This window comes from Phocoena sinus, chromosome 15 (assembly GCF_008692025.1).
Source record: "Phocoena sinus isolate mPhoSin1 chromosome 15, mPhoSin1.pri, whole genome shotgun sequence".
NCBI classification, from domain to species: domain Eukaryota; kingdom Metazoa; phylum Chordata; class Mammalia; order Artiodactyla; family Phocoenidae; genus Phocoena; species Phocoena sinus.
The window spans coordinates 58,517,048-58,529,541 of record NC_045777.1 but is presented as its reverse complement, the minus strand read 5'-3'; the positions used below and the strand labels follow the sequence as shown (position 1 = coordinate 58,529,541).

The 12,494-nt window shown below is 50.6% G+C and overlaps 1 protein-coding gene across 1 annotated transcript in view; it reads left to right on the top strand.

Annotated features, from left to right (window-relative positions):
* TEKT5 (tektin 5) overlaps positions 1-11,633 on the top strand; it is a 39,125-nt gene extending 27,492 nt beyond the window's left edge. Inside the window, 3 exon segments of the mRNA XM_032606852.1 lie at positions 7,280-7,434; positions 11,421-11,467; positions 11,470-11,633. Of these exon segments, the coding sequence (XP_032462743.1) occupies positions 7,280-7,434; positions 11,421-11,467; positions 11,470-11,633 (366 nt within the window).
* The last annotated feature ends 861 nt before the right edge of the window (positions 11,634-12,494 follow it).

The following is a 12,494-nucleotide window of genomic DNA, read 5'->3' as shown; positions in this document are numbered from 1 at the left end:
CCAATCCCACAGCGGCTCGCCCAGCTGCTCCGGTGAGCCAGCCTGCGCCCTGCCCCAGGAGCAGCTTTCCCCCTACTTCCTTGGTTTTGCGGGAGCAGAAAGGCTAACATCCCTGGGGACTCTGGGAGAGGGGGCTTCTGGGGCTCAGGGCAGCCCTTCCCCAGCTTAGGGACTGGGGAGACAGGAAGAGAGGGAAGGAGGGAAAGAGATCTCCAGCTGGCCAAGGAAAGATGGGAGAAGGGGCAGGATGACTTCCTCGTGGCACTTTCCAGGGTGTGTTTGTGGGAGAAACACACACACACAGGTACACGCTTGCTTTGGGAAGAGCAGGACTTGGTACCAATGCTTTTCAAGTTACTGCCAATGAGTGGGAGTGTCACCAGTTTTGTGTGCCCGCAGTGAAGGGGTTTGTACACTTGCTAAGGTTTCCAAGAGCTCCTTCTCCCAGGCCTGGCAGTAATGGCCTCACCTCTACTCTGTGGAGTGGGAATGGTTATGATCCCCGTTTTACTGGAAAGGCTCAGAGAGCCTAGGACACTTGCCTAAGGTCACCCAGCTTGGATGTGCTGGGGCTGGGATTTGGAGAGACTCAGGCCATCTAGTGCCAACGTCTGTGCTCTCTTCTTAACCAAACACCCCATGGTGTGTACTGGTCCACCCAGGGAGGAAGTGTTCATTAAGCACCTGCTAATTGGTCGATATACACAAAGCCCTTAGCAAAATGCCTGGCAGACAGTAAACACTATTTTAAGTGTAAGAGGATGTTGTTGTCATTATTATTATTATTACTGTGTCCCAGGCATTGATAGGTTTAGGCACTGGGGATTCAGCAGTGAGTAAAACAAAAATCCCTCCCACGTGGAGCTGACTCTGTGGTGGGGGCTGATGAACAATATGAATGAGTGAAGCTCAGTATGACAGAAGGTGTAAGGACTACAAAGAAAAGAAGGCAGGGTTTGGACAATTGGGAGTGCTGGCCGGCTTGGGGGTTGTAATTTTAGGGGTGTTTTTTGGCTGCGCCACAATGCTTGTGGGATCTTACTTCCCCGACCAGGGATTAATCCTGGGCCTTTGGCAGTGAAAGCGTGGAGTCCTAACTACTAGACCACCAGGGCATTCCTGGGGGTTATAATTTTAAAGGAAATGATCAGGGAAGGCCTTCTGAGCATTTTAGCCACAACCAGAAGGGAGTGAGGGAATGAGCCATGTGGATATCTGGGGAAGGCAGAGGGAATAGTCCGTGCAAAGGCCCTGTGGTGGGAGTATGCTGGGTTTGACGTGGATGTGTGAGATACACCAGCTCTGGGGGCAGGTAGGTGGGTGAGTGTCTCAAACACCTCCACCTCCCTCCCCCTGCAGAGGGAGGTGGAGGTTTGAGACACTCACTGTGTGTGTGTGTGTGTGTGTGTGTGTGTGTGTGTGCCCGTGTGTACGTGTGCACATGCACGTAACAGGCACCTGGGCCTGAGGGATTCTGAGTTGCAGAGCATGTGCAAACTTGCCCAGGCCTTCCCACCTTGGAAGGCTGCCTGTGCCCTGAGCTTCCTGCCTGCGTGGGCAGGGGTCTGGATTGCCTGGGTAGCCAGGTGGGACAAGGGCTCAGCTCTGGGACTGGGGGTTGGAGCACCACGGTTTCAAATTGCTGACATCGGACTTCCCCCATAAACCTGAAACCCTGTGATGAGGCAGCGACCCCTTCCCTAGACCCCTTCCTGGAAACCCAAGCCCATAGCGAACAGATCACCCACATGTATATCTCCAAAAATATCTTCTACCTAGGGAATGAAATTACTCCCTTGACCCCATTTGGGGTTCCTGCCAAGACAGACAGCTTTGATTTGCTACGTCAAGTCCCTAATTGTGGTCCGTAATCCATCTCCTTTCCTCTGAGACTTTGTAACGTTTGCACGTCTCTGTTTCACCTGCACCAATGGTTCTTGACTCTGGCTACACCTGTAGGGAGCTCCTAAAACATCCTGACACCCAGGCTGCACCCCCGACCAATGAAATCTGAACCTCTTGCAGGGGGCAGGCATCCACAATTTAAAATACTCTCAAGGTAATGCTGATGCACAAACCAATTTAAGAATGAATACCCTTTACTATTAGATAGTATTTTGTTCTTAATTGAATTTCTCCCTTAAAAAAAACTAAAAAAGTTATTTTAAAAGGAAACCTTAGATCAGGTAGGATTGTGGGGAGTTTTTTCCCTTTTGACCCTGTTGAAGAGAGGTGAGCTTATCATATTTCCTTGTTCCTTGCACATATGTTTGTACAAAGCCCCTCGTTTCTTTATTCCCTTTTATCCCCACTCTTTGTGGTCACTCCCTTTCTCCCATAGATGACTTTCCATAGATGACCATTGTAATGAATGAATGAGTGAATATGACCTCTTTAACTGAGTGAATATGGACTGTTGATTTAAATGTGTTCTCACAAAATGTGGATGACCGTTGTATGTGCATGGATTTTTAGTTTCCTCAAAAGGGATTGTATAAAATAGCTCATTGTTTCCTGGCTTTCTCACCTTGCATCCTTTTAAAGACCCACCGTTGTTCCTATGTGAGGTTAATGCTCTCCACCTATTGCTGCCGAAATCATCCATCTGCTCATTTACCATTTTTTAATGTCTGTCTCCATGGTCATGGGCACCCAGATGCTGCCAGCTCACTGAACCTTCTTGACATGTGTATCCCTTAGTGGTCCTGAGCTCCTACAGTATATACCAGGAGTGGACATGCTGAGATGTGTACGTCACCCTCTTAGACTTCAGGCTCTTCTCCTAGGGGCTATCATGGAATTTGGGATCTAGGGACCAGGCTGTCCTGGAGCTCAGAGCTCGGTGTTGGCACTCTAACTTCCTCCTGAGCATGAAGGTCAAGGCTATTCTGCCTCCAGCCCCTGCCTCTGGTCAGCCCATGTGGTCTCCGCCTCCTGGCCCTTGGGGGTCACACTCCTCAAACTTCTGGAGGCTGAGTCACTGACCCCAGGGCTTTTGGAGGTCACAGGCTGGCAGGACTGGGTGGGCATCAGGAGCTGCCCCCATGACGGAGTGTGTGTGTGTGTGTGTGTGTGTGCGTGTGTGTGTCTTTTTTCTCCCTTCCAATGAAGAGGACCCTGACAGTGAGTGACAGAGGCTGGACAGGAGGTTCCGGAGAACCTTTATGTCGGAGTATAGACCCACCTGGGCAGATTTGCTTTGGCTGTGAGTCATCAGTGGGTTCTAGAGCAGCCAATTCTGGAAAACCCCTACTGTTGTGGAAAATCCCCAGGCAGGCCCGCTCAAGAAATGCCAGTGGGGACAGCGGGTGGTGAAGAAAAACCAAGAGTTGGTTCCAGCCACCCCGCCTCCCCCAGCACCTCCAGAAGCCAGCCCCGAGGAGGAGATTGGGGGCAGGGGGCTGCACAGTGGCCCTTGCCCCTTACCACCCTCCTTCCACCATCACCGCCCCCGAGCTCCGCAGCTCCCTCTCAATTCTCTCACCTGCTGTATCTAGGTACCCAGGGGGGACACACACTATGATACAGGGTTTTCCAAATTCAGTCACGCCTGGGCGGCCTTCGTGATTTTACCCCCGTGCCACCTGGGCTGTTGTTTACTTTATACTCCTGTTTCAATCAAGTCATTTAAAATGTATATTACTGGAGCCTGTGCTCTGCAACGAAAGAGGCCACAACAGTGAGGCCCGCGGCCGGCAAAAAAAAAAAAAAAAAAGTATATTACTTCTACAGCTGGAAAACGGACAGCACTTGCCAGAAGTAGAGAGTAGCTAGAAAGATACATGTAACAAGGCAGAGCAGGCTTGTTAAAACGTAGCTGGAGCCTGTTGCCTGCAGAAGTCTCTGGATTTCCTAGCCGCTTTTTGTCAATCAAGGGGGATGAGAGAGTGTTAGGAGGCGGTGCTCACCCTCCTGCAGGTGGTCAGCAGGTTTGAAAAAATAATTAGTAGGTTTTAGTTCTCCAGGAGCTCCCGTTTGTTGTGTTGCTGTGTCCCTGTCCCTCTGCTGTGCTCACACGAGAGTTCCTGGAACACTGAAATGTATTGGATGCCTCTTAGGTGATGGCACCTCCCACCAATGTCCTGCACACTAAAGGCATCCAATATGTGTTTTTAACAGACAGGAAGGAACTTGAACTTCTGTGATGGTAAAGATGGCTGCAGTTGTACAATAGTAACAGCTTGTGGGTGCTGAATAAATGTTGCGTACAGGAGCAAAGGAATGGGTGAATAATCCACTAGCCTGTAACTCTGTGAAGATGGGTCTTTCTGCCTGTTCTGTGCACTGCTGTGTCCACTGCCTAGAACAGTGCTTAGCACCCAGTAGGTGCCAAGTCAGCAGTTAAGTCAACAAGCGAATCAATGAATCCGTAAATTAATGAGTGAATGAAGAAATGATTGAACACGTGAATGAATGTCAGCCCTTTTTTTAGACTCAAGAGATAGGCCTTTTCATCATTAAAAAGTCTACAAGTAATACATGCTGGAGAGGGTGTGGAGAAAAGGGAACCCTCCTGCCCTGTTGGTGGGAATGTAAATTGGTGCAGTCACTGTGGAGAACAGTATGGAGGTTCCTTAAAAAACTACAAGTGGAGTTACCATATGATCCAGCAATCCCACTCCTGGGCATATACCCAGAGAAAACTCTAATTCAAAGAGATACATGCACCCCTATGTTCATAGCAGCACTATTCACAATAGCCAAGACAGGGAAACAACCTAAATGTCCATCGACAGATGAACGGATAAAGGAGATGTGGTACATATATACAATGGAATACTACTCAGCCATAAAAAAGAACGAGATAATGCCATTTGCAGCAACATGGATGGACCTAGAGATTATCATACTAAGTGAAGTAGGCCAGACAGAGAAAGACAAATACCATATGATAGCACTTATATGTGGAATCTAAAATATGACACAAATGAACTTATTTACAAAAGAGAAACCGACTCACAGGCATAGAAGACAAACTTATGGTTACCAAAGGGGAAAGGGAGTGGGAGAAGGATAAATAAGGAGTTTGGGATTAGCAGATACATACTACTATATGTAAAATAGATAAACAACAAGGTCCTATTGTATGCACAGGACACTATATTCAATATCCTGTAATAAACCATAATGGAAAGAATATACTTAACTAAATCCCTTTGCTGCAGACCTGAAACTAGCACAACACTGTAAATCAACTGTACTACAATAAAATTTTTTAAAAAAAACACAGCGATAGGCCTTTTGTAAACATTTTCAGGCCCCAAGCTGGGGGCCAGAGGGGCAGGAGAGAGAACAAAGAGGAGAAGCCAAGGTAGGCGCAGCCACAGGCCGCTGGCTTTGGTTCCACCAGCAGCAGCCTTCTGGCGAGAGAGAAGCATCCCGGGCTGGGCACCACCAGCAGCCCAAAACCTCAGTAATGTCCCCCTCACTGCACGCCAGCAGTAGGTACCCCCCAATAGGGCCATCTAGGTAGTAGGTCGGGGGGGCTGTTTCCACGCGGGGCAGTGTGGTGCCGAGAAGCATTTCTCCTGTTTAGAAGGCTCAATTTTCTTCCACAGGATGCTGGGGTGGTGTTTTCTGAGCTCTGCATACCCAAAGGGCAGGTTTTCTGAGGGAACTCCCCAGGGCTTCTAGGAGAGGTGTTCCCCCCACTTACTGGAGTGTTTACCTTCTCACGTGTTGGGCACAGAACATTCTCATGGGATAATGTTTAACCAGCGTGTGGTTGGCGTCGCTCCAGTCTGGGTGGCTCACTGAGGACCAGGTGAGGGGTCAGTCTTCCTCCTCGGTGGGCTTTGAAAGAGGCAGTGCCGCCCCCTGCCCTCAGACGACTCTGCCTCCATCTCACCCCCAGGAGGAAAAGGACATCCTTTTGTTCTCTTGAAGTAGAGAAATGCTCTCCTTGTAGGCTTTTTTTCTTAAGGTAGTAGGGAAGCCAGGACTTTAAGCAGTTTCTTGTTGCCCACAGAATATGGGCCCGACCCAGCTAAAATAGTCATCCCAGTACCTGTTATGATTCGTGAATGTTTCATAGCTCATGGCAAAGAGAAAAACAACATGACTGTAAAGTCCCTGAAGGTGAGACGGGGTCTTAGACTTGCAGTCCCCACTGCATTCAGGAGTGCTGGCACACTCACGTGTAAGTACTGCTCCCCATATTAAAATCTGAGATGGACAGGACTAGATAAGTTTCAGGGCACACTGTTCCCAAACTTCAGTGTGATAAGGACCATTGGGGAGCTAGCTAAAAATCTACACTCCTGGATCCCACTGTGCTTCATTCATTCATTCATTCATTCAATGAATATTCATTGAGCTCCTACTATGAGTTGCCAGATTTAGCAAATAAAAATGCAGGATGTCCAGTTAAACTTGAATTTCAAAATCAACGACAAGTGGTTTTTTAGTGTAACTATGTCTCATGCAGTAGTTGAGACATATGATAAAAAATGCTTTGGGCTTCCCTGGTGGCGCAGTGGTTGAGAGTCTGCCTGCTAATGCAGGGGACACGGGTTCGAGCCCTGGTCTGGGAGGATCCCACATGCCGCAGAGCAACTAGGCCCATTAGCCACAACTACTGAGCCTGCGCGTCTGGAGCCTTGCTCCGCAACAAGAGAGCCTGCGCACTGCGATGAAGAGTGGCCCCCACTTGCCACAACTACAGAAAGCCCTCGCACAGAAACGAAGACCCAACACAGCAAAAATAATAATAAATAAATTAATAAACTCCTACCCCCAACATCAAAAAAAATTAAAAAAAAAAAAAAAATGCTTTGTCGTGAGTCTGAAATTCACATATAACTGGGTGTCCTGTATTTTATCTGATAGCCCTCACTCTACACCAAGCTCTGTTCCTGGCAATGGGGGATACAGCAATGGACGAGGCAAAGCCCCTGACCTCTGGGAGCTTACATGCTAGTGAGGGAGACAGACAGCAAACGAATAGATTAGCCAAAGGAAGGATGTTGGGGGGCACCATGGCAGGGTACCGCTTCTAGGCTTGTCAGGAACAGAGCACATGTCACCTCGCCATTGGGACCTGCTGAGTCTGAGAGGGGTGTTAGCACAGCCCACCCACAAAGAGCCTTCTCGCAGGGGAGGGGCACCATGAAAACTAGAACTGCTCGCAGATCTAGGGCATCCAGTGACGATAAGGAGGAGAATGCACGTTTCACCCACAGTGAGGTGACATCTGTTGAGAACACTCGGTCCTGGGGGTACTCATGGCTGGCTAAGTTCAAGATCAGGTTCCTTCTGATACCGCAAGTGTTCTCTGCAGACGCTGCAGGAGATCTTCCAGACGGAGAACACCATCACGCTGCTGGAAAGGTCCATCATGGCCAAGGAGAGCCCGCTGAAGGTGGCGCAGACAAGGCTGGAGCGCCGGACCCAGCGGCCCAGTGTGGAGCTGTGCCGGGACATGCCCCAGTTCAAGTGAGTGGTGGAGGCCCAGGGGGAGGGGTGGGTCTCTGGAGCTGCCAGGAAGCCTGGGTCTGGAAAACGGACCCTCCACCTATCAGGACGTCCAGGCCCACGACTCCACAGGGCACTGGGTGGGGGCCTGGGGCTCTGGGGTGCCCTTGATGGCCTTCTCACCGCGGAGACCGCCCCCCTGCACTGCAGCCCTCTCATCTAAGTGAGGATGGTTTCGTAGCTCTGTTCTGCTCCGGGAACCCTCCAGCTGTCCCCTAAAAGCCAACAAGAGGGAGCCACCCAGCCCAGAGACGTGGCCCTTGCCCTTGCGGGCGTCACCCTCTCTCTCTCCAGGCTCCCATGAAAGAGGCGCCCAGCCCACACCTCAGTCATCCTCCACCGCCCTTTCTGTGAAGTTCTCAGCTGAGAGCCCTCGGAATAGCCTAACCCTGCCTGTGCTGCCTTAGCTAAGGAGGGCTGCTTCTGTTGACAAAGGGCCTCCCTCACAGGAGAGGGGCAAAACACTCATGCAGCCCCAGAGACAGGATTTGTGAGTCTGGGGGAGGGGTTTGGAATGGGATGATGACCAGGCAAGGAAGGAAGTTGTCATTGGACATGGGGGATTAGTTTCCCATGAACAGGCTGTGTGACTTGGGGCTGGTCACTTGGCTGCTCTGTGCCCTCCATGCTAGGGGCACTGTCTTCGTTCTCTATTGCTGCATAACAAATGCCCCGACAACTCAGTGGCTCGTCTTCCTTCCGAGCTGAGATGTGGAGAAGAGCGCTGGAGAAGTAAGGAGGAGGGAAAGTATTTGGAGAGGAAACGCCAGGTGGTTCCATGCGCTGAGGTTTGCACGGCCTCGGTTACTGCCTGAGATAATCTTGTGGGACACAGAAAAGTTGGCTGTGTCGGGGGTGGGGTGCAAATCGACACCTGGCTTTGAGCTTGAAGGCCCGGCTACCTGCTCCTCAGCCCGCTGCTGGCCTGGAAAGTCTTCACCCCAGAAGCGGGTGCCATGTGGCCAGGGTCCTGCCCCACCTGGGCTGGGTGGGGTCCAGGTCCTGGGTGAGGGGTTGGGGAAGCTCTCCTGACCCCTCCTCCACCTGCCCCTGCATCTTAGATGCTCAGGTTGGGCTCCAGCAGCCCTGGTGCAGAGGCTCTGATCACCCATTTGTCCACCCCAGGGAGGCTTACACACAACCGAGCTTTAAGGGGAGGGACCAGATGTTGTCCCGGGGGACTTACTGCTCTGGGACACACTCCCTGCCTCCCCGTCCACCAACTGTGCCACCAAGGGGTGTAGACAGAGAACGTGGATGAGGCGTGTTTGGCTCAAGAGTCCCGGGCAGTGTATGTGTATGTGTGTGTGTGTGGCATGTGTGTGTACTATGTGTGTGTATGTGTGCACGTGTGTTGGGAACTGAGCGGACAACAGCACTCAAGCTGTCTGCCTTCTGCAGCAGCTGAATTGCCCCGTCCACGCATTACGTTTTTTGTCCCTCCATCCCCTCCCTTTACCACCTCTGGATCTTTCTCCTCTACCTCCCGCAGGTGGCCCCTCTTTCTCCGGACCCTCTCTGAGCATGCAGGTCCCTTCCATGTCCATTCCTCCATTCCTCAGAATGAAAGTCCCTTAGATTTGCATTTAAATTAGTTAAAATGAACTAAAATTTAAAATTCAGGTCCCTGATTCACACAAAACTGCATATCAAGTGGTCAGGAGCCACGTGTGGCTGGGGGCACGGAACAGAATATTTCCATCGCTGGACAGCACTGCTCAAGAGAGCCCCCAGGAAAGAAGGGTCTCCAGGCTGCTTCTGTCGCCTCTCTCTAGCTCAGGCTTGTCATGGGGATGCTCATCCTTGGAATATCAACCCAAGTCCTCCCAGCAGCGTGTCCTCCAGTCCTGAGCACAGTTTCACTGTCCCTCCCCACCACCCCCAAGGTGGGTCCTAGGGCACAGCCCCCAAACCAACCCACCGTCACAGCCTCACCAGGTATATTCCTGTCTTAGGGCTGCTGTGACCAGTTTACCAGAAACTGGGTGGCTTACAACAACAGAAATTTATTCTTTCAAACGTGCGGAGGCCAAGCATCTGAAATCAGGGGAATCAACAGAGTTGGTTCTCTCTGGGGCCTCTAAGACAGCATCCTTTCCCGGCCCCTCTCCTGGCTTCTGGTGGTGGCTGGCGGTCCTTGGCTTGTAGCTGCATCACTGCATCTGCCTCCGTCTTCACACGGCCTTCTTCCCTGTGTGTCTCTGCGTCTCAAATCTCCCCCTCCTTTCTCTTACAAGACAAATCGTTGGATTTAGGGCCCATCCTAAATCGAGGATGATTTCTTCTCAAGATCCTTAACTCAGTTACATCTACAAAAACCCCCTCTTCCAAAGAGCATCACATTCACAGGTACTGGGGTTCAGACTTGGACATATCTTTGGGGGACACTATTCAACCACTCAATCTGGATATTGAAATAACCCTAATCTCTCTCCCACCTCCACTCTTATCCCTGTCCAATCTAATCTTTACCCAGCAGCCTGGAGGTATCCAAATCTGAATCAGCACATCATTCCCCATTCAGCGCCCACCGCCTCACCAGCGCCTTCCCATTGCCCTGAGAACAAATCCAGACCAATCGATTTTGCATGTGCTCCTCTCTGTAGAACCACACTGTCCAATTCAGTAGCCACCAGCTGGGTGTGGCTCTTCCATTTACATTTAAATGATTTAAAATGAAAAACGATGAAAAATCCAGCTCCTCAGTTGATCTTGCCGCCTTGCAATTACTCGTGAGCTCCGCGTGGCTAGTGGCCGCCGGATCCAGCAGTGCGGATATAGAACATGACCAGCATCGCACAGAGTTCTCTAGATCAGCGGCTGTAGAGTGCTTCCCTCTTGATCTTTACACAGCCAGCTCATTCGCTCAAACGTTCCCTCCTCAGAAAGGGGACGGTCCCACAGAAGCAGAGCTTCAGGAGAGGGGAGCCCCGCTTCAGCCTGATCCCACGGGGAACTCTGGGGAGTGAATTACACCACGGAGCTGGTTCCACCCTGAGGCAGGGGATGGCCTTTTGTACCCACTGCCCTTGGTGAGCCATTGGCTTCCCTGGAGACGTGTGGACCTAGGAGCCATCAACAGCCAACACTCCCGGCAGCTGGGGCACAGGTGGGACCTGAGATGGATGCCAAGAGCAGACATCACACCTGACCATCTTAGTTACACGAGGCTGGCCCTGTTATCTGGGTTTTTAAAAAAACTGTGATAAAATACGTACAACATAAAGTAACATACCATTAGTGACACCTAGTACATTTACAATGTGCAGATAGCTCCAGAACATTCTCATTCATTTGACCCAAAAGGAAGTCCTATCCTCATTAGCAGTCACTCCCTATCCCTCTCCCTTCAGCCCCTGGCAACCCCTAGTCTACTACCTCTTTTTATGGATTTGCCTATTCTGATCATTTCATATAAATGGGATCGGACAATATATAAGCTTTGGTGTCGGTATCTTTCATTCAGCCTCATGTCTTCAAGGTCCATCCATGTCGTAGCACGTAGCGCTGCTCCATTCCTTTTCATTACATCTCAACAATACCCTAGTGTGGGGATAGACCATATCTTGTGTATCCATTCATCTGTCGATGGACATTTGGGCTGTGTCTACCTGTTGACTCTTGTTATTAGTGCCCCACGAGTATCTGTGCAAGTATTTGAGTGTCTGTTTTTAGTTCTTGTGGGTACATACCCAGGAGTGGAATTGCTGGGTCCTTTGGCGAGTCTGTGTTTAACTGAGGAACTGCCAGATTGTTTTCCTGAACATCCCATCTACTTCTCCCTTTGCACTCATCGCTCTCAGCAACTCTGCTGCGTGTTCACCTGTCTGCTTGCTCCCCCTCTGTCTTCTCTGCCAGCCGAGCCCCTCCCACCTGGCTCCTGGCACGAGGGAGACCTGTGCTGCCCGGCTGGCTGAACCGTACCTTCCCCTCTGCTCTCTCCCCAGGCTCGTGAACGAGGTGTTCACCATCAACGACACTGTGCAGACCCTCAAGCGAGGCTGCGGGAGACGCAGGACACACAGCAGCTGCTGGTCATGACCAAGTGCCGACTGGAGCACGAGCTGGCCATGAAGGCCAACACCCTGTGCATTGACAAGAAGTGCATGGGCATGAGGAAGACCTTCCCCAGCACCCCCTGCCTGGGAATCTGCCCCTGAGCCGCCGCTGCCCCTGGCGCCCCTGGTGCCCTGCTCCATGCACGTTCCTTACACAGCATAGAATTTGCAAAGTCAGAAAAACAAAATAAAAGTGTCATTTTCTTCCTTTCCTCCTATCATGGGGAAAAAACAAATATATATATATATATATATATGAAGAGCTAAAATAAATGTGCCATACCAGAGATCCTGGAGCTCGTTCCTTGCTGCAGAACCAGCTTTCTGGCTGATCCCAGGAGGAGACAGACTGTGACCCCCCTCTTGGTGACGGAGCATTGTAAGGTTGTCAGCCTTGCCAGGAATGGAAGAGGCCACCCTTTCTAAACCTGTTTGTCCATTTAGGAGCACAGTATAGACCATGGTGTCCAAAGATTGGACATCGGAGCTGAGAGTCCAGAGACCAGCTGTCACTCAGGAGCCGAGTGGCCTTGAACAAGCTCCCAGACTGAGCCTGTTCTATAAAACGAGGTCAGTCTGAGGTGGAAGTAACTGTCAGCCATGGAGGGCAGTGCAGAAAAAATAGGATTTGGAGTCAAAAGTCCTGGGTTTGGATCCTGGCCTTGCTAGACATTTTTAGAAATTGCAGTGGGAGAAGGGGGCAGCAAAATTCATTCCGTGTTGGGGCAGGAGGAAGCAGGTCAGGGTTGAGGGAAAGCTCTGTGAAGAAGGGACATTGCTTCAGAAAGTTAAAGACCATACGACCCAGCAATTCTACTCCTGGTTATACAACCAAGAGCATTGAAAACAGATAAATACTTGTCCACGAAAGTTCATAGCAACTCTAATCACAATAGTTACAAGGTAGAAACAACCCAAATGTCCATCAGTGGGTTCACAGATAAACAAAATGTGGTCTACCCA